At 59.7% G+C, this 26,836-nt stretch overlaps 1 protein-coding gene across 1 annotated transcript in view; it reads left to right on the forward strand.

The window, feature by feature from the left end:
- The window catches only part of EXD3 (exonuclease 3'-5' domain containing 3), a 59,976-nt gene that overhangs the window by 13,649 nt on the left and 19,491 nt on the right, over positions 1-26,836 (forward strand). The window contains exons 5-16 of the mRNA XM_028497360.1: positions 3,628-3,681; positions 4,752-4,891; positions 11,916-12,013; positions 17,924-17,997; positions 18,103-18,141; positions 19,644-19,810; positions 20,208-20,331; positions 20,614-20,824; positions 20,939-21,048; positions 21,565-21,727; positions 21,808-21,974; positions 22,503-22,658. Of these exons, the coding sequence (XP_028353161.1) occupies positions 3,628-3,681; positions 4,752-4,891; positions 11,916-12,013; positions 17,924-17,997; positions 18,103-18,141; positions 19,644-19,810; positions 20,208-20,331; positions 20,614-20,824; positions 20,939-21,048; positions 21,565-21,727; positions 21,808-21,974; positions 22,503-22,658 (1,503 nt within the window). The remainder of the gene's footprint in view (positions 1-3,627; positions 3,682-4,751; positions 4,892-11,915; positions 12,014-17,923; positions 17,998-18,102; positions 18,142-19,643; positions 19,811-20,207; positions 20,332-20,613; positions 20,825-20,938; positions 21,049-21,564; positions 21,728-21,807; positions 21,975-22,502; positions 22,659-26,836) is intronic.

The following is a 26,836-nucleotide window of genomic DNA, read 5'->3' on the forward strand; positions in this document are numbered from 1 at the left end:
GACGGCGGGGGGGGCCGGGAGCGGCGGGGCCCCGGGGGGAGCGGGGGGGGGGGGGCGCTCTCAGCGAAGCTCTGAGCCGTGCTGCAGGCGCAGGGGGCCCGGGGCTCCTCGCGCCCCGAGGTGCGAGACACGCGATGACCTCGCAGGGCAGGGGAGGCGGGGCCGCCCCGGGCGCCCGGCTCAGAGGTGCCCTCTCCCTGGGTGATGAGTCCAACGCCCAGGGACCAGAGGCTCGCTCCGGACTCACCTCCCCCGCTGCCTTGTGGGGCCCAAAGATTCTGGCACCAGGGTGCCAACAGGCATGGGGTGCGGCCGGCACCCAGGCAGGTCCCAGGCCCACCCCACGCGGGGCCCTCTTCCCGGGGAGGAGGCCCGTCGGAACCGAGGTGTGCGGCCCCGGCCCAGGTGGAGGGTGTGCCGCGCGGCCACGATGGCGGCGCAGGGACCGGGCACCCGGCTGCTCGGGGCTCGGCCGGGGCTGACCGGGCGCCGAGGCGGAAGGCGGGCTGGTGTGTCGCGTCTCCTGTTACGCTCAGGCCTTTCAAAGAGCGTCTGGGCGGCCGAATGCGCCTCCCTAGCGCTCTGAGGCAAGACTTGCACACAAAGGGGGCTCTTGTCCCGCACAGGCCCCTCGTGCGAAGAAAGGCCATTGTCCCCGAGCAGGGCGGCCCGGCAGGCAGTGCACGCTCCAGTGCCCACCGCCGCGCCGCCGAGGGGCCGCCTTCAGGCCTGTCCGCTCGGATTAGCGGGGACTCACGACTTAATGCGCTGCGATATTTCATGTCGAGGGCGGCGGCTGGCCCCGGCCGTGTGAATGCCTGCTTTTGTCTGCTGCATTATTTTATTTACATTTTTTAAACAGCTTATCAAGGTAAAAAGATAGCTTTGCTTTAAAAAAAAAAAAAAAGCCCCTTGGCTCCAGGCCCGCGCTGAGCCGCCAAGGATGGAAGGCCCGTCCCGGGGCCCGGTCGCCGGGTCTGGGCACCTGCCCAGCCCCACTGCTGGCCGAGCGGGCAGTCGGGCGTCCGTGCAGGGCTCTTCCCACTGTCACCGCCCCAGCCCCTCGGGTCTTCTTAGTTACTTTCCCCCAAAGTGGCAGCTCTGGGGTCCGTCTGGTCAGAGGTCCCTGCAGCCCCGCCCTGACCCAGCCTCAGGTCAGCCCTCCTCTCGGCGGCTGGCTCTCAGCCCCCTGGGCGGAGGTCAGGGAGGTCCACAAGGTGCCAGGTGGGCCCAGCCCTGGGCAGTGTCCATCTGCAGGTCCCGGCCGCTACCTGCTCCCTGGCCTGGGTCTGGAGCCAGTTGCAGGCACCTGGGCCAGCAGGCGATCTTCCTGCACCCGCGGGGGCCCCCCACGTGGCCGTGTGACCGCTGGTGAGCTGTGGGCAGCCTGGCCTGCTGGCCCCTCAGCAGAAGCTCAGACTGACAAGTGACCAGAATCCAGTTCTCAGCCAGGCCCAATAGATCCAAGGTGGAGTCCTGGCCGGGGGCTTCCTAGAGGAGGTTCTGCTGCCAGGTAACCGTGGCCGCCCCCGATGGAGTCAGGGCGCCCTCCCGTGGCCGGGTGAGGCCTAACGGTCCCCCTCCTCCTCTTGTGTCCCCCCCCCTCCTCTTGTGTCCCCCCAGCCTCCAGGCCACAGAGCCCCCCAGGGCTGCGGGGGCAGGATGAGGATACTTCCCAGACTGTCCCTGGGGGTGTCCATGGCCTTCCAACCCTGGATGCTCTGGCCACACCCCTCAGTGTCCACGCAGGCTTCCTGGCCAAAAGAGGGCAGCCTGGGTGCACAGAGGCTCCAGCCTGGCCTGGATAGAGGCTGGCTGCCCTGGAGGAAGCAGGCAGAAGAGAAGGGGACCCAAACCCTCTGACAGCGTCGTCCTGTGGCCAGGGCTGTGCACCCCTCACAGGGAGGGGGCGTGGGGGGCCTGTTGAGGAGCTGGATCCTCAGACGATGGAGGCCGACAGCCCAGTAGAGTGGCGAGGAGCAGGGGCCCACCTCGCTGCCCCCTCCCCGCCTCCCAGGTCACTGCCCAGGGCCTGATCTGGAGGGGGGGAGGGTCCCAGGCCCCCAGTCGTCCCTCCCACGGCCCCTTCTCCGACCGTGGCATGGCCCGACCAAGCCTAGGTCCAGATGGTGTCCCTTCAGGAGCCTGGAAGCCAGGCAAGGGTCCAGCAGATGCAGGACACTGGGGACGGGGTTCTGACCACCCCAGGTTCTGAATAAAGTGTGTAAGGCCGCCAGTGTGTGCACTCTGGCCTTCTTAGATGAGGGTCCGGATCTCCCTCAACTTCTCGGGGGTTTCCCGTCCAGAAGAGGTCAGAGCCATCCTGTGAGGCTGGAGTGGTGCCCAGGAAGGCCCCCACAGGACCACAGGTGGTGGCACCTGCGCCCTGGGCCCCTCCCCCAAGCCCTGCACCCTCTCCTCAACCCTGGCTCCTTCCCTGGCCCCGCCCCAGCCCCTCCCCCATTTCTGCTTTATCCCCCTCGCCCAAGCCCTGCACCCCCCCTTCCCCTGGCCCCGGGCCCCCTGGGGCCTGGCCGAGGCTGAGCTCCTGGACACCGGCCAGGCCGCGGGGCGCCGGGTCAGCGCCGCGCAGGGAGAGGCCCCCAGCCCCGCGCCCCCGCCGCGCGGTCCAGGCCTCCACCGGAGCAGCCTTTCCCAGGCCGCTATTTTGGGCCTTCTGTGAGCTGCAGGGGGCGGGGCCGGGCTGCCCGGCTAGTTATTTTTGCTCATAATGGGAGCACGATGTATGGAAATTATTAATAGCAGAGCGGCCTGCGCTACGTGCGGGCGCCCAGGGCCGCGCCGTTTCCTCTGCTGAGTCGGGGGGAGGGTCACGCGCCCCGCGCAGGGCAGGCCACTCAGCGTGCCCACTGCCCCATCTGAGGGGCTGCCTGGCGGGGTGGGGGGGCTCAGAGCCTCTTGCTCTGTGGCTCCTGGGGCAGCTCTCTGCGTGCCCCCAGTGCACGACCACGCCGGTCCCGCTGCCGTGGGCCTGGAGCGAGCCTGCCCCATCTGTCGACCCCTAGTCACTGGGGCACGCGGCGTGGCTTGTGGAAAGGGTTCAGAGGCCTTCAGGAGCCCCGCGTGCCAGGGCCGCCGCAGTCCCTCGGGCCTCCCGGGCGCACAGAGTCCCTCCGGCCCTCGCTGCGGGCGCCGTGAATGGTGGGAGGGGACGCTCCCGGGAGGAGTGGGGCAGCAAGAGCAGACGTGGGGAGAGCTGTGTGCCCCGTGTCCAGGCCCCATGGCTAGGTGATGGGCGCTTCTGTCCCTCCCTCTGCATCCTCCACCCTCTCGGCAAGCCAGGACCCAGGCCACCTGGCTCAGCACGCACTTGGCGGCCCCAACCAGGCGCACCTCAGTCTGGAGGGCACAGGGGTCGTTCCACCCGCCCCACCGCGTGCGGGGCGTGGCTCAGCACAGGGGGCCTTGTGGGCTGGAGCACTGCCTGATTTCCGGCCGCTTGGCCTGGGGCCACGTGGCTGGAACTGGACCGGTGCCGTGGCTGTGCCTGCAGCGACTGGGCGGTGACAGGGTGGGAGTGGGGCCTGCAGAAGGGCGGGATCCCCCACCTGTGGCACCGCCTGTCCCCCCAGGCCCAGTGTCATCCGGTCCCTCTGTGTTTCCCAGGCCATCGTGCTGGGCACAAAGCTGCGGCTGCAGGCAGATCTTGACGTTGAGAAGGTAAGGGCCATTCCCATGCAAACTGCGTAGCTTCCAGCTCGAATAAGGCCCAGGGCTCCAGAAACACAGCGTAGGGAGGGTCCCGCCCACTGAGCCCTGAGCTTTGCTCCCCACACGGCCGCGGGGCCAGGGCGCTGGAGGGCAGGGGTCACATGTGACTACCTGATCATGTGAGGAGGGTCCAGGACTAGGGGAAGGGAGGGGCCAGCGAGGGCCTGTGCGTGGTCAGCAGGCCTTAGTGTAATGTGCTCAGAAAGTGGCCGATCACTAGGAGCCCACCAAGCGTTCCTTCTCTGCTCCGGGGTGGCTGGAAGGGTCCTCAGGAATGGGGGTTCCCATAAGGACCGCCCACCTGGAGCCCTGGTTTGGCAGATGGGCCTCCGTCCAGTCTGGGCTCCAGACATCCTGACCTATGTGACCGCATGGGGGAGGGGAAGGCAGGTGAGGAGGAGTCTTCTGCAGGGGCCACGGGGAGGGGGCTTTGTCGAGACCTGGTTCTTTCAACGGGAATGGCCGGTATGCCCCAGTGCCCAACACCACGGCCAGGGGCTCCCTCGGGGCCTCCCTGAGGGCTCAGGCAGCCTGGGGGTCTTGTAAGCTTGCGCCAGTCCACGTGCTGGTGCCATCTTGCCCGTGACGGGCATTTCTGGGCCAGCAGGGCCATGGCCGGTAGTTGGTCTCCATCCTGCCCACCCCACCCTGCTCGGTGAAGACAAGGGGACGATGGGGCCCCTCCAGGAACCCCCTTGTCCCTTGGAGCCTCTCATCCTTCCCGATGGAGATGGGGTGACCACAGAGCCCCCCAGGGATGGGGCCCAAGGAGCAGCGGGGCCTGTGTGTGTGTGCAGGGGCCCAAGCATGGGGCGCAGGCCGTGAGCCGGGCGTGGGGCTTCGCGAGGTCCTCAGACTCTCGGTCGGGCCCCCAAGCTCCCCGGGGGAAGGCAAGTTGTGTGGAGCAGCCTCCAGGCCCCTTGGTTCTGATGCTCTGGCCACTCCCTGCACTGGGTAGGAAGTGAGTCTGGGGTCTTGGGTGCGGTGGAGCTGTGGCCTGAAGGTGTGTTTCCCCGTAGATGTGCGTCCCCCTGCTCCTCCAGGACAAGGCCGACCTTGTGGAGCGCTACGTGGATGGCTTTCCCGACCTCCAGCGGAGGCTGCTGGCCCTCATGGACTCCTGGTGCCAGCCCGGCTTTGACATCAGAGTCGTCGCCAGGTGAGCCCCACGGGGGCCCGGGGTGGGGTGGGGGCAGGAGCTTGGCAGGGGCAGCAGGCACGTGGGAAAGTCACCCCACACCCCACACCGCCTCGCCGGTGAGCCCCGGCCAGGTCGGCAAGGGGCCTGCTTCGGGAGCCACGAGGCTGGGCTGGCAGCCACCAGGTGAGAGAGTTTCATGCTCTGAGATGAACACAAATAATTCTCCACCGGGACTCCTTCCTTACGCAGCCCTGGAAGTCACATCTCTTGTCTGTTCACCGGTTCCTTCGCTTCTTCCTTCACGTGATAAATCTTTGTGGAGCGCCTGCTGTGAACCCTATCCCAGCAGTTACAGAGAAGAGGCAGCATGCCAACAGGGAGCCCACGTGTGTGCGTGTGCGTGTGACACCAGGGCGTCCCCTGATCACGGGCATCTGAAAGGAGAAGGGCTTCCTCCCACCTCCCTGCGGTGGCTGAGGGGAGGTGCCCTGGGACTGCCAAGGCTCCTCGGGCACCTGTCCCTCAGCAGGCAGCGGGGCTGGGTGCCCAGTCCACGTGCCCTGCAGCCCGGACCATCTCACTTGAGAGTCAGGCCTTGGGCTCTGGCGGCAGGCCTCCCTGGACCCTCCCTGCCCTGGTGCTGGGTGTTTCCCTCATCCCTAAAATGGGACTAATTCTGTCTCAAAGGGCTGTTGTGACTTCACACCCTATGAAGTGGACAAAGCGGCAGGCCAGGCACACGTTGTGTTGCTGCCATTGCTTTTATTATGTATTAAAAAGGAGAGAGAAATATAGGTGGAGCAAACAAAAGTGTGTACGGACGGGGAAGAGGGGAGACACACGGCTGGAGAGTGGGAGGGTCCCGTGAGTTAGATTTAACTGTGGATATTTAATGATTTTTTTAAATGTCCTTGTGCTATGCTCTGAAAGGGCTCAGAAGCAATGACATCCCCTAGCAGTGAGCACGCCTAGCAACCAGATCTTGGTTTCTAGATACCATTCTCCACTAAAAGAAACAAAGCCTCCTTGGGGAGTAGTCTGAGAATGAAAACAATAATAGAGCATAAAAACATGGTAATAGAGCATAATACCTTGGATTTTTAAAAATGCATGAGTCTGTGGGACTTCCTGGTGGCACAGTGGTTAAGAATCCACCTGCCAATGCAGGGGACACGGGTTCGATCCCTGGTCCCGGAAGATCCCACATGCCGCAGAGCAACTTAGCCCGTGCGCCACAACTACTGAGCCTGTGCTCCAGAGCCCGCGAGCCACAACTACTGAGCCCGTGTGCCACAACTACTGAGGCCCGCGTGCCTAGAGCCCCGGGCTCTGCAACAAGAGAAGCCCCTGCTCACTGCAACTAAAGAAAGCCTGTGTGCAGCAACGAAGACCCAACACAGCCATAAATAAATAAATAAATATTTTTTAAAATGCATGAGTCTGGAGTGATGCTCAAAGGCAGGGAGGAAAACTCTTTTACAGGGTATGTCAGCTAATAAATGGAAAGGAATGATAAAATTAGAAATCACCATTTTGTGACTTCCAATAAAATAATTGATTTAGGCACAGATCATAAAGAGATGCTAAGAAAGAAAGAGATAAATACAAATTACCCATATCAGGAATGAAAAGTAGAACATCACTACAGACCTTACAGACATTAAAATGGTAATAAATGTTGTTTACAACTTGATGCAAATATATTTAACAGTTTAGATGTAACAGACCAAATTCTTGCAAAACACAATTTACAAAACTGAAAAAGTGGAAAATTTGAATGGTCCTATATCTATTAAATAAATTGCAGCTGTAGTTTAAAACTTTACCACAAAGAAAACTGTAGATTCAGATGGCTTCACTAGTGAATTCTTTCAAGCGTTTAAGGAAGAGATCGTACCAATCTTACACAAATTCTTCCAGAGAAGGTAAAAAGAAAGAGCACATCCCAACTTTTTTTTTCTCTTTTTGGCTGCGTTGGGTCTTCGTTGCTGCACAGGGTCTTTCTCTAGTTGCGGCGAGCGGGGGCTACTCTTCATTGCAGGGCGCGGGCTTCTCATTGCGGTGGCTTCTCTTATTGCAGAGCACAGGCTCTAGGCATGCGGGCTTCAGTAGTTGCGACGCATGGGCTCAGTGGTTGTGGCACATGGGCTCTAGGCGCACGGGCTTCAGCGGTTGCAGCACGTGGGCTCAGTAGTTGCGGCTTGCGGGCTCTAGGGCTCGGGCTCAGTAGTTGTGGCACGTGGGCTTAGTTGCCCCGAGGCCTGTGGGATCTTCCCGGACCAGGGATGGAACCCATGTCCCCTTCATTGGCAGGCGGATTCGTAACCACTGGACCACCAGGGAAGTCCCCAACTTGTTTTATTCAGCTGGTTTAAGGCTTGATACCAAAACTCGAAAAAGACATTAGGAGAAAGGAAAATTAAAGTGCAGTGTATTTCATGAACATAGATGCAAAAATACTAAACAAAATATTAGCAACCAAATCAACTAATATGTTAAAGAGTTAAGAAGATGAGAAGACAAGCTCAAAGTGCGAGAAAATATTAGCAAAGACACATCTGATAAAGGACTGTTATCCAAAACATAGAAAGTTACTTTAAAACTCAGCAGTAGGAAAATAAACAACCATGGGCTTCCCTGGTGGCGCAGTGGTTAAGAATCCGCCTGCAAATGCAGGGGACACGGGTTTGAGCCCTGGTCTGGGAAGATCCCACGTGCCGCAGAGCAACTAAGCCCGTGTGCCACAGCTACTGAGCCTGCGCTCTAGAACCCGTGAGCCGCAACTACTGAGCCCGTGTGCCACAACTACTGAAGTTGCACACCTAGAGCCTGCGCTCCGCAACAAGAGAAGCCACCCCAGTGAGAAGCCCGCACACCACAACGAAGAGTAGCCCCCGCTCCCGGCAACTGGAGAAAGCCCGTGCGCAGTAACGAAGACCCAACGCAGACAAAAGTAAATAAATTAAATAAATTTTTTTTAAAAAGAAAGAAAACCAACAACCCGATTTTTAAAAACGGACCAAAGATCCAGATACCTCACCAGAGAAGATACATAAATGACAAATAAGCACATGAAAAGATGCTCTCCATCATATGTCATCGGGGAAATGCAAATTAAAACAATGAGATATCATGACACCCCTATTAGAATGGACAGAATCCAGAACACTGACATCGCCAAATGCTGGCGAGGATGTGAAGCAACAAGAACTCTCATCACTGCTGGTGGGAATACAAAATGGTGCAGCCGCTTTGAAGGACAGTTTAGTGCTTTCTTACAAAACTAAACACATTCTTGCCATATGACCAAGCCATCGCGCTCCTTGGTATTTACCCAAAAACATTGCAAACCTCTGTCCACACAAAAACCTGCACTTGAGTGTTTATAGCAACTCTATTTATAGTTGCCAAAACTTGGACGGAACCAAGATGTCCTCCGGTAGTTGGATGGGTAAATAAACTGTGGTCCATCCAGACAATGGAATATTATTCAGAGCTAGAAAGACATGAGCCATCAAGCCCTGAAAAGACAGGGAGGAAACTTAGATGCAGATTACAAAGCGAGAGAAGCCAATCTGAAAAGGCTACTGCTGTGAGATTCCAGCTACATGACATTCTGGAAAAGGCCAAGCTATAGAGACAATAAAAGGATCAGGGATTATGGGGAGGGAGGAACGAATAGGAGAGCACCGAGGATTCTTAGGGCAGTGAAACTACTCTGTATTTCACTGTAATCGTGGGTACCTAGGCATTTGTCAAAACGCATAGAATGTACGACACCAAGAGTGACCCCAAAGTAAACCATGGACTGTGGGTGAGGCGGACGTGTCTAGGTGGGTCGATCACTGTGACAAGTGGACCATCTGGTGGGAATGCTGACAGTGTGTGTGGTGTGTCACCGTACAGGGAACCTCCATGCTCTGCTCAGCTTTGCTGTGAACCTAAAACTTCCCTAAAAAAAGTAAAATCTATTTTTTCAAAGGTTAATACACCATGATCTAGTGGGATTTAAGGAAAGCGAGGTTGGTAAAACATTTAAAAATCCATCGTCATTCAGCCTGTCAACAGATTAGATAACAAAACTATGTAAGCATCTCAACGTATATAAAAATTATAAAATTCAAACCTTATTTATGATAAAAACTCTCAGCAAACTACAAATAGAAGGAAACGTCCTTCATCTGATAAAGGATAGTACTGAAAATAAAAAGAAAACTACAGCAAGCATCATTTTTCTCTAAGTTTTCTTAAAGTATGATTACTATATAATGAACTCTGTGTTCGGAGTGTGTAATTTTGTAGCTTTTGATGTATGTATGTGTCCACGAAACCACCACCACAATCCAGGTTCTGAGCACACACCCCCGCCCCCGCCATCCCCTGAGGACCGCTGATCTGCTTTGTGTTACTGTAGATTCCTTTTCATTTTCTAGTACATTATGTAAGTGGAGTTATGTCGTATGGCTTCTGTCCCCCAGCACAATTATTCTGAGATTCATCCACAGTATTTCATTTCTTAGTGCTGAGTGGTGTTGCCGTGTGTAGCTGCACCATGCTTTGCTTATCCATTCACTCATCGATGGATATTTGGGTGTTTCCAGGTTTTGTCTGTTACACACACCGCTGCTGTGAACATTCGTGCCCAAGGCTTTGCGTGGACGTGTGCCTTCATTTCTCTTGGGTGAACACCCTGGAGTGTGATGCCTGGGTCATGTGATGCATGTGGATTAATTTTTTGAGAAACCGTCAAACTGTTTTCCAGGGTGGCTGCACGTTTCCCATTCCCTCCAGCAGCAGGCGAGAATCGCCAGCCCCACGTCCTCGCTGGTCCGCGGCCTGGTCAGCCTGTAACGTCCGCGGTTCTAATTGGTGTGGAGTGGTATCTCTTTGTGCTTTTGATTTGCAGTCCTAATGACTAAGGATGTAAAGTGTATTTTCGTTTGCTTATTTGCCACCTGTGTGTCTTCTTTGGTGAATTAGCTGCTCCATCTGTTACACTTCTTTAAAAAGAATATTTATTTATTTAATTTGGTTGCACCGGTCTTATTTTTGTGGCAGGCAGACTCCTTAGTTGTGGCATGCGAACTCTTAGTTGCGGCACACATGTGGGATCTAGTTCCCTGACCAGGAATCGAACCCAGGCCCCCTGCATTGGGAGCTCGCAGTTTAACCATTGCACCACCAGGGGAGTCCCGACACATTTTTTAATTAGGTTGACTGTTTTCATTACTGAGTTTTGAGAGATTTAGAAATATAATCCGGGTTAAAGGCCCTTATCAGACATGTTATTTGCAGACATTTCACCCTGTGGTGCATCTTCTCCTTCTTTTAATGATCATTCAAAGAACAAAAGTTCTTAATTTGTTGAAGTCCAGTTTATAAATTTAAAAAAAATTTGCATCATACTTTTAGTATCATAGCTAAGAAATCTTTGCCTAACTCAAGGGCACAAACATTTTCTCCTGTTTACTTCTAGAAGTTTTAGAATTTTAGGTTTTACATTTCGATCTATGGCCCATTTTTGGATAATTTTCATATGCGGTGCTAGGTGTGGATTGAAGTTCTTTTTTTTTTTTTTAACAGCTGATGTCTAATTGTTCCAGCAGCATTTGTTGTAAAAGACTGTGCTTTCCCACAGAGTTGCCTTTGTGCCTCTGTCAGGTGTCCATATATGTGTGGGTCTCTCTGTTCTCTTCTCCTGCTCTGTTTGTGGCACATGTTTTGACTACTGTAGCCTTATAGTAAGTCCTGAGTCAGACAGGGTTAGCCTTCCAATGCTGTTCTTCTGTGTCAAAGTTGTTTTTAATTATTCTGGACCCTTTGCCTTTGTATATGAATTTTAGAATCAGTTTGACAATTTCTATCCCTCAGAAAAGCCCCCTGAGCAGGGGAACACAGCCAGGGCTCTGAGACCTCTGGCCAGCCTATCTGGAGCTTAGAGGAAGCAGAAAAGCACTTAAAAACAAACACGAAAGCTGTAATCGAGGCCTGTAGAGAGTTTCTGTGTCTGAAACAAACACCAGAGCTATACAGAGGGCGCCTTTGGAATACAGAACAGACTTGTCAGTTAAAAACGTGATGGCAGAATGAAAGTCTCAATAAAAGGTTTGGAAGATAAACTTGAAGATATCTTCCCAACGTCATACAAAATAAATTAACAAAGAAGGAAAAGCAGAGAGGAAAGTTTTTTTTTTTTAAGTGGCAGATTCTGTCAAGAAGACCCAACATCCAAATAATGGGAATTCCAGAAAGAAAGAAGGGAAAACCTGGAGGAATTCACTCCAGACCCAGTCCTGGGTGGATGGAGAGAGACCCACACCGAGGACCAGGACCCTAAACCCTCAGAAAGAGCAGGAGTCAGACCGGTTCCAGGAGCAGCGCCCGCGCAGGCTTCAGCCCAGCCAGACGCAGTCCAGTGTGAGGCCCAGGGCACCATCTCCAGGTCCACGCCTCGCCCCTGGGAGGCGCCTGCAGAGCCACTGTGCCCTGGCCTAGGGACAGGAGAGGTGCAGGGCCACCGGGACGGCGATGGACAGGGGCCTGGGAGCAGCCAGCGGCGGGGAGAGTGGCGCAGGGTGATGTGGGCTCTGTCCGCAGGACAGGAGGCTAAGGAAGCAATCAGACCAGCAAGGATTAACCCGCAGAGAAGAGGAGGCTGTGGCTTAGCCGCCAGTCATATCTGCACCGTCGTGATATTGTAGAAGCCGCTTGTGCCCGATTAACTGGAACCGTGGATGCTGTTGTTTGGGGAGAGGAGCCTTCTGTGGTGAGACATCGTACAAAACACCTCAAACGGAATCATCGAGAGGCCACAATACAAGGTGGTTCTTGGAAACCTGGGGCAAATGTAGACCACCTCAGAATTGTCGTGCGGGCGACCGGCGGCAGTAGGGCGTGCTGACGTGCTGCCTTTCTCTGAGCCTTGTGGGAAGACTTGGCTTTTGAACTGTGCACGTGTATGACGTTGATGAAAGGTAAAATCTTGAGATGCGTTAACCGAGAGAAAGCGGTGCTGGGCACGAGCCGTGTCTCTCTCCTGCAGCAGGTACCCGCAGACGACCTTGAGGCTGGAGAGGCTGAGCCCCAGAGCGCTGGGTCGGCAGGTCCTGCGGCTGCTGGAGCAGCACGGCCTGGACCCTGGTGAGTGGGGCCCCCACGCCCTGCGCTGGGGCGGGTGCCAGGCTGGTGCCGCCGGGGGTTCAGGCGGACCAGGGTCTACCGACCCCCAGCTCCCTCCCCGTCTCCTCCCTGCTTCCCCTCAGCATCTGCCCACCTGGGGTACCCCTGGGAGTCTGGGCCCCGTGGGTGAGGACCACCGAGGCCACGCCTACACCGGGCTCCCTGCCCCCTCCCCCTTGGTGATCACGGGCACCCTCTCAGAGGAGCAGTCTTACTGACAGTGTTGTATAGCTTCACTTTGTGAGATTGTGGAAATTCTTCTCACTTCCTGGTCCGTGAGAGTGTTGATCAGGAACGGATGTGGAATTTCATCAAATACTCTTTGTGCACCTGTTGGGCTGATGCTATGCTTTTCCCCCTTTGGTCTGTCCATGGGGTGGATTAGGTTGATTGACTATATAACATTAAACGAATCTTGGATCCCTGCCATGGCCCCGTCTCTGCCGGGTTGTGTTGCCACTTACATAGACTGCTGGGTCTCGTTTGCCAACTGAAGCTGGATTCAGACTTCGCCTTCCTGAAACGTCTGTTTCTGGCTTTGTGTACGAGGTTAACCTGGCCTCTGAACACGCAGTGGATGACGGCCTGTCCTTTCTTTTCACTGAGGGTGTTTGTCTAAGATTGGAATTCTTTCTTCCTGAGAAGTTGAGGGGAAATGGCCTGTGAACCTGGATTGCTTTTCATTGTGGAAACATGACTATGGATTCGTCAGCTGTGGGGTTTTTTCCAGGGGGTTTGTCTATTTCACTTACGGTTCCAAATGTACTGTCATAAGGTATTCCTAAGACTCCTTTTTTATGGCTGAGTAATGTTCCATTTTATATTTACACCTCAGCTTCTTTGTCCACTCATCTGTCGATGACACTCAGGTTGTTTCCGTGTCTGGGCTGTTGTGGATAGTGCTGCAGTGAATGTAGGGGTGCAGGTATCTCTTCGAGAGAGTGATTTCATAGCCTTTGAATACATACCCAGAAGTGGAATTGCTGGATCGTATGGTAGTTCCATTTTTAATTTTTTGAGGAACCTCTACAGTGTTTTCCAGAGTGGCTGCAATGATTTACGTTCCCACCAGCAATGTACTAAGGTTCCCTTTTCTCCACACCCTTGCCAGCATTTGTTATTTGTTGGTTTCTGGATGACGGCCATTCTGACAGGTGTGAGGTGATGTCTCATTGTGGTTTTGATTTGCATTTCCCTGATTAGTGATGTTGAGCATCTTTTCATGTGCCTGTTGGCCATCTGCGTGTCTTCTTTGGGAAAACATCTCTTCAGTTCCCCTGCCTATTTTTAAATTCAGATTATTTGGGGGTTTTTTTGCTACTAAGTTTTATGAGTTCTTTATATATTTTGGATATCAACCCCTTATCTGTACATGGTTTGGAAACATTTTCTCCCACTCCGAAGGTTGCCCTTTCATTCTGTTGATTGTTTCCTTGCTGTGCAGGTTTTGTCTGATGTAGCACATATGTTGATTTTTGCTTTCATTGCCCCGCTTTTGGTTTGTTTTGATCCTGTCTGTTGTATGCCCTGCTCAGCCCACTAGACTGAATCTTAAGCCTTCTTTCTTCTTGAATATATTCCCCAAGTTGCAATATGTATTATTTTTATTATTGTCCAGCTCAAGACACTTTAAATTTCTATTATAATTTTTTTCTTTTACCCATGAACTAACTAGAAGTGTGTTTTGTTTCTTTTTTTTTTGGTTGTGCTGGCTCCTTAGTTGCTGCATATGGGCTCCTTAGTTGAGGCTCAAGAGCTCCTTAGTTGCAGCATGGCAGACTCCTTTGTTGTGGCATGCATGTGGGATCTAGTTCCCTGACCAGGGATCGAACCCAGGCCCCCTGCATTGGGGGTGAGGAGTCTTAACCACTGCACCACCAGGGAAGTCCCTAGAAGTGTGTTTTTAATTTCCAAGCTATGACATTTTTGGTTATCCTTCTGGTGTGGTCTGTTAATCTCATTGGGATCAGGGAGCATGCTGGGTATGATGTCAGTCCTTTGATTGGGTTGAAATGTGTTGTTGGGAAGAGGTCTAACTTCTCCCCTTTGAAAGTAATCTCTCTTTTTCTCTGGATACCTTTAGGCTCTTCTCTTTGTCTTTGGAGTTCTGCGGTTTCACTGTGAGGAGCCTAGTTATAGATTTCTTTTTATTTGTCTTGCTTGGGATTTATTGGGCTTTTGAATCTGTGGATTGGTGTCTTCAATCTGCTCTGGAATTTTTTCAGTCATTACCTCTTTCGGATATTGCCTCCTTCCCCTGTCTTCCCTCTGTTCTCTTCCTGGGACTCTGAATGTATATTGAGTCCCCGTATCTTCCATGTGTTTTACCTTTCTTACATACTTTTCATCCCTTTTCTTCCGTGTTGTCTAATCCTGGTAAATGCTTCTGCTGTCGTTTTCACTTTACTAGTTCTCTCTTCATCTGTATCCAACGTACTATGAAATCTATCCACTATTTCTAATTCGATCGTTGTGTTTTCAGCCCTAGAATTTAGAGTTTGGTTCTTTTTCCGATCCGCTGTTTCCCTTTGTATGGCTTCCCGTTGCCTGAAGACATTTCTGATTTTGTTTTTTCTGTCTCTGTGTACCGTGCTCCTGGCTGTGTTATGGTCTGCATCTAAACTTCAGCACTGTCTCTGGTCCTCGTCTGGTTTGTCTGCCTTGCTTACTTGCTGGCTAACTTTGCACCTGCCAACCTTGAGAAATCATCTGATGAAGCTGCCTGCCTCCAGAAAGGAATTTATATATTTATTTATTTTTGGCTGCGTTGGGTCTTCGTTGCTGCACGCAGAATTTCTCTAGTTGCAGCAAGCCGGGGCTACTCTTCATTGCAGTGTGCGGGCTTCTTGCAGTGGCTTCTCTTGTTGCAGAGCATGGGGCTCTAGGTGCACGGGCTTCAGTAGTTGTGGCGCTCAGGCTCAGTAGTTGTGGCACATGGGCTTAGTTGCTCCGCAGCATGTGGGATCTTCCCGGATCAGGGCATAAACCTGTGTCCCCTGCATTGGCAGGTGGATTCTTAACCACTGCGCCACCAGGGAAGTCCCACTGAGAGGTTTTGATTCCAGCCCCTCCAGCGCCTCTGGAGGCACCATGTGCGCAGAAGGGAGAAGCAGGAGGGGTGGGGCCATGCAGGCCAGCGGCGCAGATGCATCAGGGCCCTGGGAGCCAGGGCCACAGGCTGCACTGGCGGTGATGGGGGGCACTCCACCCGAGGCACAGGAGCCCACCTCAGAGGCCTGGCTGGGCAGGAAGGAGCCAGCTCCCCTCAAGCTGCTGATTAAAACCCAGAGAGTGAGTTCTAGACTCAGGAGCTCCGAGGAAGGTCCCGGCGACGCAGACAGCTGGGGGGTGCTGGGCTCTGAGGCGCCAGGAAGACTGGACTGCAGCACTGCCGCCCTGCAGCTGGGGACCTGGCCCTGAGCTGAAGCCAAGGGAGTGGGCTGGAGGGACCCCCGACCCAGGCACAGGGACCTCCAGGCTCACCTGCACACCTGCCCTGGGCGCCCAGTCAGGGAGCCCTGGGAGCGTTGCCCGGTGGGAACGTGAGGTGGGGACATCCAGGCCCCGGCTGCCAGGGCCTCCCGCTAGGCTGGTGGTGGTCGGTTGAGGCAGGGCCCCGCCCACCCAGGACCAGGACCAGAGCCTCGAGGGCCAGGGAGGGAGGTGGGCAGGAGGCCCACAGAGCCAGGCGTGGTGGGCGGGCTGTGGGGGGGGCAGCCCACCATCCAGCAGCCCTGTCACACCTTTCTTTGACTTCAGGGGCCACGTCATGGCCATGGTGGGCCAGGCCTGGTGCCAGAGCAGCCTTTGGCAGCCTCAGGCTGGCCTTAGCTGGGTGCCTCCCAGGACAGGGCGTGCCCGCCTGGGGAGGGTCCATCCCACCCCACAGTTCTCGGCCGGGCCCGAGGCTGGAGCAGTGGAGTGCCCAGAGCCCGCGGGACCGGTGGGGCCTTCCCTGCTGATCATGAGGAGGGCCAGGAGTGCGGACAGGAGGGCAGCGGCAGGTTCTTTCCGTGGGGCCTCGGCCGGCAGCCCTGCTGGGGAGATAGGTGCCACCCGGCCCCCTCCTGGGTATATGCACTGCCAAGCCCCTTCTGTAGCCCCCCAGCTGGCTCCGGGGGCCTGTCCCAGCCAGGAGGCCTCACAGTGGCAGGGTTGCCTCTTCTCAGTAGACCTGGCAGTTCCTGATTTCAGACAACACAGCCCAGTGTTTCCAACGTCCTAAAAACTGCCCCCCCAGAGGGAGGGGCACCAACGCCCCCTGTGGTCCTCGCTGGGCATCCGCCATTGCGGCGTGGGCCTCCACGTGGACTGACCCCATGCCCTCCTTGGGAGGACAGACACGATGCAGGGTAGGGCCTGCTCACCCCTCAGCCCTGAGCTCCCCCAGCCCACCCTCCCCAGACCTGGGTCCCGGTGGAGCCCCCAGTGTCTGGGCAGAGTCAGCAGGGCACGTTTGGGTTGCGTTTCCAGTTTGCAGCCTCTGGCAGGTGGCTGGGCCTGACCCACCTGCGCCTTTTCCTTTATGTTTGGGTTTGGATGAACCATCAGTGTAGACTGCGGCCTGAATGCCTTCTGTCGATGCAATACTGTATCCGTAGGCTTTTTTTTTTTTTTTTTTTTTTTTTTTTGCGATACGCGGGCCTCTCACTGTCGTGGCCTCTCCCGTGGCGGAGCACAGGCTCCGGACGCGCAGGCCCAGCGCCCATGGCTCACGGGCCCAGCTGCTCTGCGGCACGTGGGATCTTCCCGGACCGGGGCACGAACCCGTGTCCCCTGCATCGGCAGGCGGACTCTCAACCACTGCGCCACCAGGGAAACCCTATCCATAGGCTTTTGACAAAGTATCTCATTGGCAAGATGATGCATAGCATTGTAGAAATGTCAGGAAAGCTGGTGTCTGTGCGTCTCCATTCGAGTGAGACTTGCTTCTGCAGCAGCTTCAGCACCTTTGTCTCTGTCCTGAGCGTCCCCCCCGCCCTGAGTAACTCGTTCATGCGTCCCTCCCTCCCTGCTGCAGTCTCGTCCAGGCTCCCGAGCGGCCTGTGGAGCACGTCCGTGGATCTGGAGCCCTCTCGTCTTGCATCCCTGCCTCGGCAGGAAGCAGGAGGGAAGGCTGAGGGGCGGCCGGCAGGCCCCGGCTTCTGGGCAGCCCTGACCTCTGTGTGCTCGGATGGCATCCTTGTAGCAAGGGCGTTCCCTGTGCTGGCTGTGCGGTCCTGGCCGGGGCGGCTGTGCCTCTCGAGAGCATGTAGTCCTGGCCAGGGTCTAGGGAAGGCCGGGCCCCCACTGGCAGGTGTGGGTGGGCATCCCCCCTGGACCACCAGGCTGCAAGGACAGCTGGCCCCAGGAGAGAGGAGCAGCAGCCAAGTGGGTGGACCGTGGGTGGTTGGACAGTGGGTGGGTGGACAGTGGGTGGGTCAGTGGGTGCCCTTCCCAGGCCCCCTTGGGCTCTGAACAGAATATGAAGGTGAGGCCAACAGGTAAGCATAGTTTGTGAACCCATGAGCAAGACCACCCCTTCCTCGAGAAATTCACGTTCTGGGGGGGCCAGGAAGCAAAGGCACCAGCTGCCTGGAGACAAGGCAGGAAGATCCTGAGAGGTGGGCGTCCGGGAGCCCAAAGGGAGGATGGGCCCGGCAGGTGCAGGCGGAGGGCACACGGAGGGCTCTGGGGTGCTGCATGGGGGCGGGGCACCCTCCTTCAGGGCTTGGAGGGCCGCTCTGATGCGGGTGGAATGGAGGCCGTCCGTGGGGCGGGTGGGGGGCAGAGGGGAGGAGGAAGACAGGCAGAGCCACACGAGCCCCGACCCCTGCCCCATCCCGCGCTCACTCCGTCCCAGCCCTGCCCAGAGCCCGCCCTCTCTTTCAGCCCTGTGTCCCAACGTCGTCACCCAGCAGCGCCTGGCCGCCCTGCGGTATCTGTGCTACAAGCGGCTGGTAGAGGTGTGTGGACTGGGGCCCGGGGTGGAGAGGGGCTCCGAGCGAGGCCCGCTCTTGTGCTCCTGGGGCTGCCGCTAGAAAGGCTTGCGCTGGTGTCCACTCTTGCAGAGAAGCGTATCTCGGGAGAGCTGGGCCGAGCATGTGCAGGTGAGTTCGGAGGGTCCCAGTGCGCGAGGACCCCCCCGCACCGTGGGGCAGGGTCGGAGCGGCCGGGGGTCCAGGATCCTCCTTCACCACTTGTGAACAGAGCTCTCAGGCGCTGGATGAGGAGAGATTCACCAAGAGGAAATTCTAGACCATCCTCAGGCGCCCTGTTTGCCAAGGCTCTGGGCCCCGAGGCCTGGTGAGCCTGAAGACCCCGAGAAAGAGGCAGGCGCCCCTTGGGGTGATGTGGGGACACGGAGGGCCGGACTGCGACGGCGCAGTCCCAGGCCTGGGGACTGCAACCCCATGAGATAGTGGCGTGGACGGTGTTGTCCTGCAGCCTCTGTCCTCAGGCCAGAACTGGAGTGGGGGTCATCGCAGGTAGAGCTGTCCCCGGCCCCAGGTGAATCGGCCTGGGAGGAAGGCGGGCTCTTGGGGGTCCCGGGTGCCGTGTGCACAGGAGCTCTGCAGTGGTCAGTGGAATGGGGGGGGGTCCCCTCCCTCCGGAGCGCACGCGCAGGGCCTGGTGCCTGTGCGTCTTCCAGTGGAGGGCAGTGCCGAGCCGCCCCCGGAGTGACCGGGCAGGGGGTGGTGAGTCACTGGAGAGGAACGCGGACCCCCAGGCAAGGCCCGGAAGGCCAGTCCCTCCTGGGTGCCAAGGCCGAGCCGTCCGGAAGGGCAGCGGACATCCTGAAGAATGTGAGGGGCTTCCACGTATTGTCCACGTGGGAACCCGCGGCCTGCGGGAAACGGACGGCCTGAGGCTGCTGGGGACAGAGCCGTGTGGGGAGGTGGCCCCGCCTGCCGGCCAGCAGGGACTCCTCAAGAGGGTGGGGCCCACAGCGACCTGTGACCTCGCGGACACGGGCACCCCACCCCCGTCGGGACCCCTGTGGGCCACGTGGGCCTCTTGCTCCCGCACCGGGCCTTGCCTCCCGAGGGCACAGTGGGTGCAGGGGTGTTCCGTGGCCTCACCCTCCCCGGCACGGAGGCCGCCCAGGGGCAGGGGTGAGGAGGTGCAGAGGGGAGATGCTGGTGCTGAGGGCCCGGGCAGACCATGCTCAGGGAGGCGGTGCTGGTCCCAGGCCCAGCAGCAGGCCGGCCAGCAGAGCCGCGGTGCTGGGCGGGGGCTCGTGCGTGTGGAGAAAGGCCGAAAGAAAGGCTACCCACTCCGCGTGGGTAGCAGGACGGGCCGTGGGCTCAGGACGGCGACCCTTCACTCTGACACGTCCAGGCCCCTCAGCACCTTGGTTCAAGCCAGCTCGGTCACCATGGAGCCTCAGTCATAGGAACTGCTGGTCTTCAGAGGACAGCCACCTGCTTATGAAGGGCTCAGGGCCGGGTCCGAGGGGGGAGGTCAGGACGAGGTCTGAGTCGGGGTCAGGGCCGGGTCCGAGGAGGGGATGCAGGGCCAGTCTGAGGGGTAGATCTGGGTCTGGGGGCTGCCTGGATGGGCCCACCCCCTTGGGGCAGACCAGGCGAGCAGCCCATATCCCGTCCCCCAGGGCCTGGTGGGGCAGGACCAGTGGCTGCAGGAGCAGTTGCTGCAGCTGCTGGCGTCTCACGATGATGCGGCCGTGGTCGCCCAGTGTGCCCTGGACCTCCTGCTGCCCGAGGAGCGACTCCCGGCCTCAGTGGCCGCAGAGCTCCGCCAACTCAGGATCCAGGAGAGGTGAGCGGCCCCAGGCCCAGAGGGCCCACGAGGAGGACGCCCTTGGGTCCCCGCCCTCGAAAGTGACCACGAGTCGTACGTGCTGGTGGTTTGGGATTTAGACGCGCGGGAGAGCCGAGCAGGGGCGCAGGCAGAATGCAGACACACAGCAGGAGGCAGGCGGGTCTGCCCCTTGGGTGCTAGCGAGACCCCGTGGCCAGATCCTTCAGCCGGCCAGATCCTCCCAGGGGCCTGCAGACCCGGCCGCCTGCCCTGTGCGAGGGCGGAGACATGGGGAGCGGACCGCGTAGACGCCGGCCCACGCGCGGGCCCTGAGCACCCCCTGCCCCTGGGGCCAGGCCGGGCTGTGCTGTGGGTGCCCTGGTGGGGGCGGTGCTGCAGCTCTGCTCCTCCCCAGGACGGCTGAGGCCCCTCTGGAGGGCGGGAAGGACGATTACTACCAGCTGCCCATCTCCAGGGAGCACGTCCACTTCCTGGCCTCGTGGGAGGACCTGGCCAGGCACCAGGAGGAGCTCCTGCAGGTGGGTGCCTGACTCCCGTGGGGCAGCCGGCTCCGGGGGCAGCTCACCAAGGCCTCCCGGGGCTCTGTCCACACCGGGCACCCTGGCTTAAGGACTCCGGGCCTGAGTCCTGAGCATCGGCGTGGCGCTCGACCCCTTGTGTGTGGGCGCTCGCAGGGCCGGTCCAGCTCTCCCCACGGAGGCCGCCTCCCCTGGACATCAGCCCTCAGGCGGCCAGGCAGGTTCGCGTGTCTTCCTCCTGGTCTTTGGCTGTGCCGTTCACGCCAGCCCCTCTGTCTGCAGCCCGGCCGGGTGGTCGGCATGGACCTGGAGTGGAGGCCCTCGTTTGGCGCCGGGGGCCGGCCCCGGGCGTCGCTTATGCAGGTGGCCGTGGAGGGCCGCGTGTTCCTGCTGGACCTGCCCCGGCTCTCAAGTCCGGCAGGAGGGCAGGCGCCCCAGGCCTTCTCCCGGCTGGTGTCCCGGCTGCTCGCGGACCCCTCCATCACCAAGCTGGGTGAGCGCAGCCCCCGGCCCCGCGCCGCAGCCCTGCCCGCCCAGGGGAGGGTGTCAGGGTGAGGCCAGGGCCCCTTCCTTGGGTGCCCATCACGGCGACGGCCCCCGCCCACAGGTTATGGGATGGCGGGGGACCTGCGGAGCTTGGGTGCCTCCTGCCCGGCCCTGGCCCAGGCCGAGAAGCAGCTGCAGGGCAGCGTGGACCTGCTGCACGTGCACAGGCAGGTCAGTGCTGGGGGGATGCTGCGGGGGCGGGGGGGGGGCGGCGGCTCCCTGCTGTGCTGAGCCGCCTGCACAGCGATACCGGGTCAGGGGTCTCACCTCAGCCTGGCGGGGTATCTGTGGGCCGGGACTTGTCCTCGGCCTCTCTGTGCCTTCTGGGCTGGCCCCGGCCCTGCTCCCCGGCCACAGGGTCCCCCAGGGAGGGCGTGTCACCACACGTCCCCACGCTTCCCCAGAACCAGCCCGGCTCTGCCTACCACCCCCCACCCCTGGAGCTCTCAGCACACACCCTTGGGGCTTAAGGCGTTGGCCTCAGAGCTGACCAGTGGGCGGGTAACCACAGCCCCGAGACCCTGACACAGCCTGCCTTGGCCTCCAGCGCTCTCCTCCTGCGGCACTGTCCGCCATGGAGGACGCAGGGCCTGCCCCAGGGCTCCTCGTGGGGCGGCCAAGGCGCGTGCGGTGGCCGTCCTCCCTCTGGGGTGGGTCCCTCACCCCCAAGGGGGTGCTGTCTTACAGATGCGGGCGGCAGACGGGCCAGCCCCAGGCGTGGATGGGGCCGCAGGGCCGCGGGGCCTCAGCCTCCTGGTGCAGCAGGTGCTGCGCAAGCCCCTGGACAAGATGCATCAGCTTTCCAACTGGGACCGGAGGCCGCTGGGCGAGGGGCAGCTGGTCTACGCAGGTGGGCGCCCCCCCGCACCCCTGCCCCGCGCCCCCGATCGTCCCCGGGCTGGAGGCTGAGGCTGACCTTGCCCGTCCCAGCCGCTGATGCCTACTGCCTGCTGGAGGTGTACTGGGCTCTGCGCAGAGATCCTGCCCGCTTCCACCTGTCGGGGGACCTGGCCAGGAGCCTGAGGCTGGGACGCGGTGAGAGAGCGGGGGCTGGGGAGCTGCCGCCCCTTCAGAAGGCCTCGGCCTCGCCGCAGCAGGTAGGCGAAGGCCCCCAGGGCTCCTTTATCACGATTCCTACGGGGAGATCCCTGTCCTTAGAACTGGCACCTTACGGGCTTGGAGACCGGGGTGGGCGTGGGGTGTCGGGGAGAGCCGTCCAGAGGGCTTGCGTCTCGCATGCTGGACCCTCCACCGGGAAGGAAGGAGAGCAGAGCCGTGGGTTAGCTTCCTAAAGGAGGAGGGGTCTCAACGGTCTTCTGACACCAGGTCTGGCGTGCCCCCTGCCAAGGTCTAGGGTAGCCTCTGGCCGTGTCCCCGTGTGCCCCAGGGACCCAGGCCCTGCTCCAGCGTGCACACGAACACCGCCCCCCCAGGAGACGTGTGCCGGCCCCCCTTGGGGCCCAGTGTGGGTGACCTGGTATCATGTTTGCTGCTTTTCTGCTGTTTTCTGCACTGAGTACACATTGCTCAGGACGAGCTGACCTCACGGCCCTTGGGACCCTCGCTCCCCACCGGGTCCAGGGGGGCCAGACGGGCCACGGCTGCTGAGCGGGGCTGTGTCGCAGGTGCCCGCGGGTGAGGACGCGGCCCCCGAGGTCCCGGCCAGGGCCTTCCGCGTGGTGTGTGACAGCATGCTGCAGGGGCTGGCGCGGAGCCTCCGCTGTCTGGGCGTCGACGTGCTGATGCTGGCCACCGGCGAGGACCACCGCAGGGCCGCCGAGGTGAGCGGGCCTCCCGCGTCCGCGGGCAGAGGGGGCGGTGCCCGGGGTGGCCGCAGGGCCCCAGCTGCAGGGACGCCCGCGCCACTGGGGCAGAGGGCGGGGCCCCCCTGGTTGCCGGGGTGGAGACATTTATGGCTCCGGCGCCTGTGGTCTGCAGGCCTGGAGCCCTTGAGGATCCTTTGGGGGGTGGCCTGACCCAGGCGGACTCAGGGTCGTCCTGGCCCCCTCGCTGTCTGTTGGCCCCTGGAAACACTGTGTGCCCGTGAGGCCCTCCCCTCCTCCGAGAAGCAGGTGCTCACACCACCGCTGGAGGCGCGAACCCAGGGCCCTGCAGAAACCCCAGCGGGGCTCCCAGAATCCAGGGTGAGAACATGGCTGGTAAGCGTTTTTTACCAGGTTTCCTGAGATATGATTTACGCACCACATAATTTACACTGTACAACTGTACATCCCCAGAGTTGTGCAGCCATCACCACAGTCAATTTTAAACCACTTTCATCACCCGTGAAGTTGTCCCCGCGCCCCCTCCCCAGCGCCTGGCAGCCTGGCTTCGGTCTCCGGGGAGCTGCCTGTTGCGGACACTGCGTGTCAATGGACTCGTGCACGTGGCCTTTCGGGCCTGGCTTCTTTCACAAGCGTGATGTTTTCCGGGCTCAGCTGTGTTGTAGCATCTGTCAGCGCTTCACTCTTTTTTACTCCCAAATAACGTTCCATCGGACGGACCGCAGTGATCCACCCACCCGGCCGCTGATGGACGCTCGGGCTGTCTGCACTCGCGTCTGCTGTGACTCTGCAGCCGTGAAAGGGCGTAGAGGTGGCCGGGTCGTAACGTGGACTTTTAATATGTGGTTTCTTTTATGAATTTGAACACATTCTTCGGGAAGGGGTCCCCGGGCTCACCAGGTGGGCGGCCGGAGCACAGAGCTGGCCGGGGGCCCTGGGACTGCAGAGCCGTGGGGCGTCGTCCGCAGTGGCCCTTCCCTCCACGCTCCGCACTGCCAGCCGGGTCTTCCTGGCAGCCCCCACCCCCAGTAACGAGGAAGCTGGGGCCGGAAGAGCAGAGGGGATCTGCCCGGGGCTGCAGGGGGAAGCCGTGAGCCTCCCGTGCCGGCCCCACGTCCGTGCGAGGATGTCCCCTCTCCCCAGCCCTGGCCCCTCATGGCCGTCTCTTCCGGACGCCTGGTTCTGGCGCCCAGGGGAGGAGGATGTGGTCGTGCCTAGGGTGGCTCTGGACACCGTCCCTGTCGGAAACCCCTGTGTCCCCAACCAGGGTTGTTTCTAGCTCATGGAGGCTAAGACTAGGAGGGCCAGCCTGGCATCTCGAGGACCGCAGACCAGGCGTCAGTGGTCACGGGACCCGGGGAGGAGGGGCCTTCCCAGCCGGCCCCGAGAGTACCCCGGTCGCCAGCAGACGGAAGGCAGGGTTTGGCCCCTGGTCTGCACCCGCACTCCCACGTTACCCTCTGAAGTTTTACATGATGCGGCCCAAGGGAGTTGCAGGTGTGATTTACTTGTCAGCTGACCTCAAAGGGGCCCGCCCCTGAGGGAGGACCTCGCATTATATGGGTGGAGCTAGTGTCACCACGTGAGCCCTTGACAGCAGAAACGGAAGGCAATCACCAGACTCAAAGCACAGGAAGGATTCGGTGTGGGCCGCAGGGCAAGGAGACGGACCTCCATCCAGCAGCCCCCGGGACTGGATCCTGCGGCACCGAAGGAGCCTGGAAACGGGTCCGTCACCAGAGCCGGGCCGCCGGCACCGGAGCACCAGGGGTCCTGTGCGTGAGCCCCTGGGGCCCGCCCGCTCCCACCCCACAGAGCTGGGTGTGAGTTCATGCTCAGGTGGCTGTGGCCACGTTAGAAAATCAGTAGATCTGGGAGCCAGGAGTGCAGTGCTGCTGTGATGACGCCTCAGACGCGGAGATGGAGCCGCCACAGAGGCTGGGGAAGCGCCGGGGTCGCGGTGGCCCAGACGGGGCGGAGGGAGAAGCCGCGCAGGGGCTGGACTGGGGCCGGGGGTTCAGACCTCACACCGGATCGTCGTAGCCCTCGAGGCCACAGGCCCAGGGCCCTGCCAGGGGTGTGGGAGGGGGACCGAGGTGCTTCCTCCTGGGGTTGGAGCTGCAGCTCGAGGCCCTGTGTTACAGACTGACTTTACCCACGTCTCCCGTGAGGCTTTTAACTTGTCCCCTCGGCCTTGTGGTCGGAGCTCCCAGGGCCTTTCCTCAGTGCCGCCCTGCGGGGGGACGGTTTACTGCCACCGCGAGTGCTGCTTGCGGCAGCGTTCTGGGGGCGGCTGTGTGCACTTCTCACACCTGGGATGGTCTTGGGCGCAGCTGGAGCCCTGAGGGCATTTTCTGGAGAGGACATCTCCAGCCGTGGGAGCTGCTGTGTCCCTTTGGCCGTTTACATTTTCTCTTCCGTGGATCTTGCCCAGTCACGCGTTTCCCCGTCCAGACCCCCCGAGTGGACGAGCTGGCTGTTTCGTAGAGAAGGGCTGTACCGTGGGTTTTGTCTTCTACCATGAGCGCTGTTAACACTCATAAACATGTTTTAGAGAAAGGCAGCACTGCTGGTGAGGGAAGGGAGGAGGGTCCTGCCACGCGGGGCAGAGGCCCGGGTGCTGTGCCCATGCTTGCAGGGAGCAGACCTTTCAAAGATGAGCCGGGGCGTCAGCCAAGCCGCACTGAGGTGCACCCTGGTCCTCCTGCTGCTTGGGGTCAAGTGTGAGGGGACGGAGCCCGCTGAGCGAAGAGCCGTCCGGCACAGAGGAGCTGGGGCGTGATGTCTGGGGAGGTTCTCAGCCCGTCTGGGTGGAGGAAGATGCCAACGTTCAGTGGTGGCTTCCCCGGGCGTGGCCTGAGCAGAAGCTGGGGGGCACAGGGCCAGGCCGGGCAGCCACCCTAGCGGGAGCCAGAGCAAAAAGCAAGTCCACGTGCGGACAGTGGCGCCGACTCTGCCCCGACGGTGCCCCCGCCGCCGCCGCCTTCGTTCTCGGCCGGCCCCTTGCGGTAGATCTCTGTGTGCCTCCAGGGCGGTTCGGCTGCTCTGGGGACCCCGACGGATGCAGACGTGGGGAGAGAGGTGCATCCGGAAGAGTCTCCAGGCAGTGATCTCTGAGTGGTTCTGGGGTCTCTGGGACTGATCTGCTGATCTGATAGACTTAGGGCACTGAGGACCGGTCTCCAGAGGTAAAGAGGTCACTGGTGGGCCATGGTGTGATGTGGCCAAGCTCCTCGGAACATGGCTGGGGTTCCCCGTGGAGGCCCTGCAGAAGGAGAGCCTGAGGGGCTGGCCAGAGGCCGGGAGGGCCCAGGAGGAAGCCCCTCAGTCCTGGGGCCGCGGTGCTGAGGCAGCTCAGAACCACACCCGGGGCTCCGTCCCGTGAGCCGCTGGATGACAACACACAGGTTACATTCGCGGTCGCCGCTTCGCCGTCCATTTTGCCGGTCTTGTCGGCGGGAAGTCACATCTGGCTGCACTTTCGCCCGCCTTCCTCCGAATGTCAGTGAAGCTGAGCATCCTTCCACGCGCTCCTTCGCTGCCTGTGCCCCCGTCCTGTGAGGCGCCCCGGGCAGAAAGCCGCAGGCCTGAGCCTGGCCTGGGAAGGCCCGCTGGCACAGTTGGTCCTGCCGGTAAACGGCTGATGGAAAACTTTCCCCGAATGGTGGGAGGGGCTCACTGTGCCCCAGCCGTCCGGACAGTGTGGTCTGCGTGGATGCCTGCTTCCCTTCCGGGTTGCGGAGGGTGCCTGGGTGACTGAACCGCAGCGCACGCCATGGGTGCTGGGTCACTAATGCATCTGCCCGGTGACGCGCGTCGCGGTGGCCGGCGCAGCGGGACCTGGCTCAGGCCGACTCCACCAGGCAGGCTCCGGGGCTTGAGTGGTTTCCTCTGCGCTCCGCCCGGGTGCTTTCCGTAAGCTGGTTCTGCTTTCTGTCCTTCCCCGATCGTGTGCCGAGTCCTTCCGGCGAGTCCCCGGACCTGGGGATGGTGTGGGGGCCCTGCTGCCGCTCCGTCCTCCTCCCTCTGGCCTCAGAGTTCATCTTGGCGTCCGCAGGGGGAGCCCCACCTCGCTCCCCCTCCCCCTCCGCCTTCCCGTGATGGTCTGGAAACGGCCCCTCTGTGGGCTTTGCTTGGAGCTCGTTGACACTGTGAGCCAGGGTGGGGACAGTGAC

Source organism: Physeter macrocephalus, chromosome 13 (genome assembly GCF_002837175.3).
Source record: "Physeter macrocephalus isolate SW-GA chromosome 13, ASM283717v5, whole genome shotgun sequence".
Taxonomy (NCBI): domain Eukaryota; kingdom Metazoa; phylum Chordata; class Mammalia; order Artiodactyla; family Physeteridae; genus Physeter; species Physeter macrocephalus.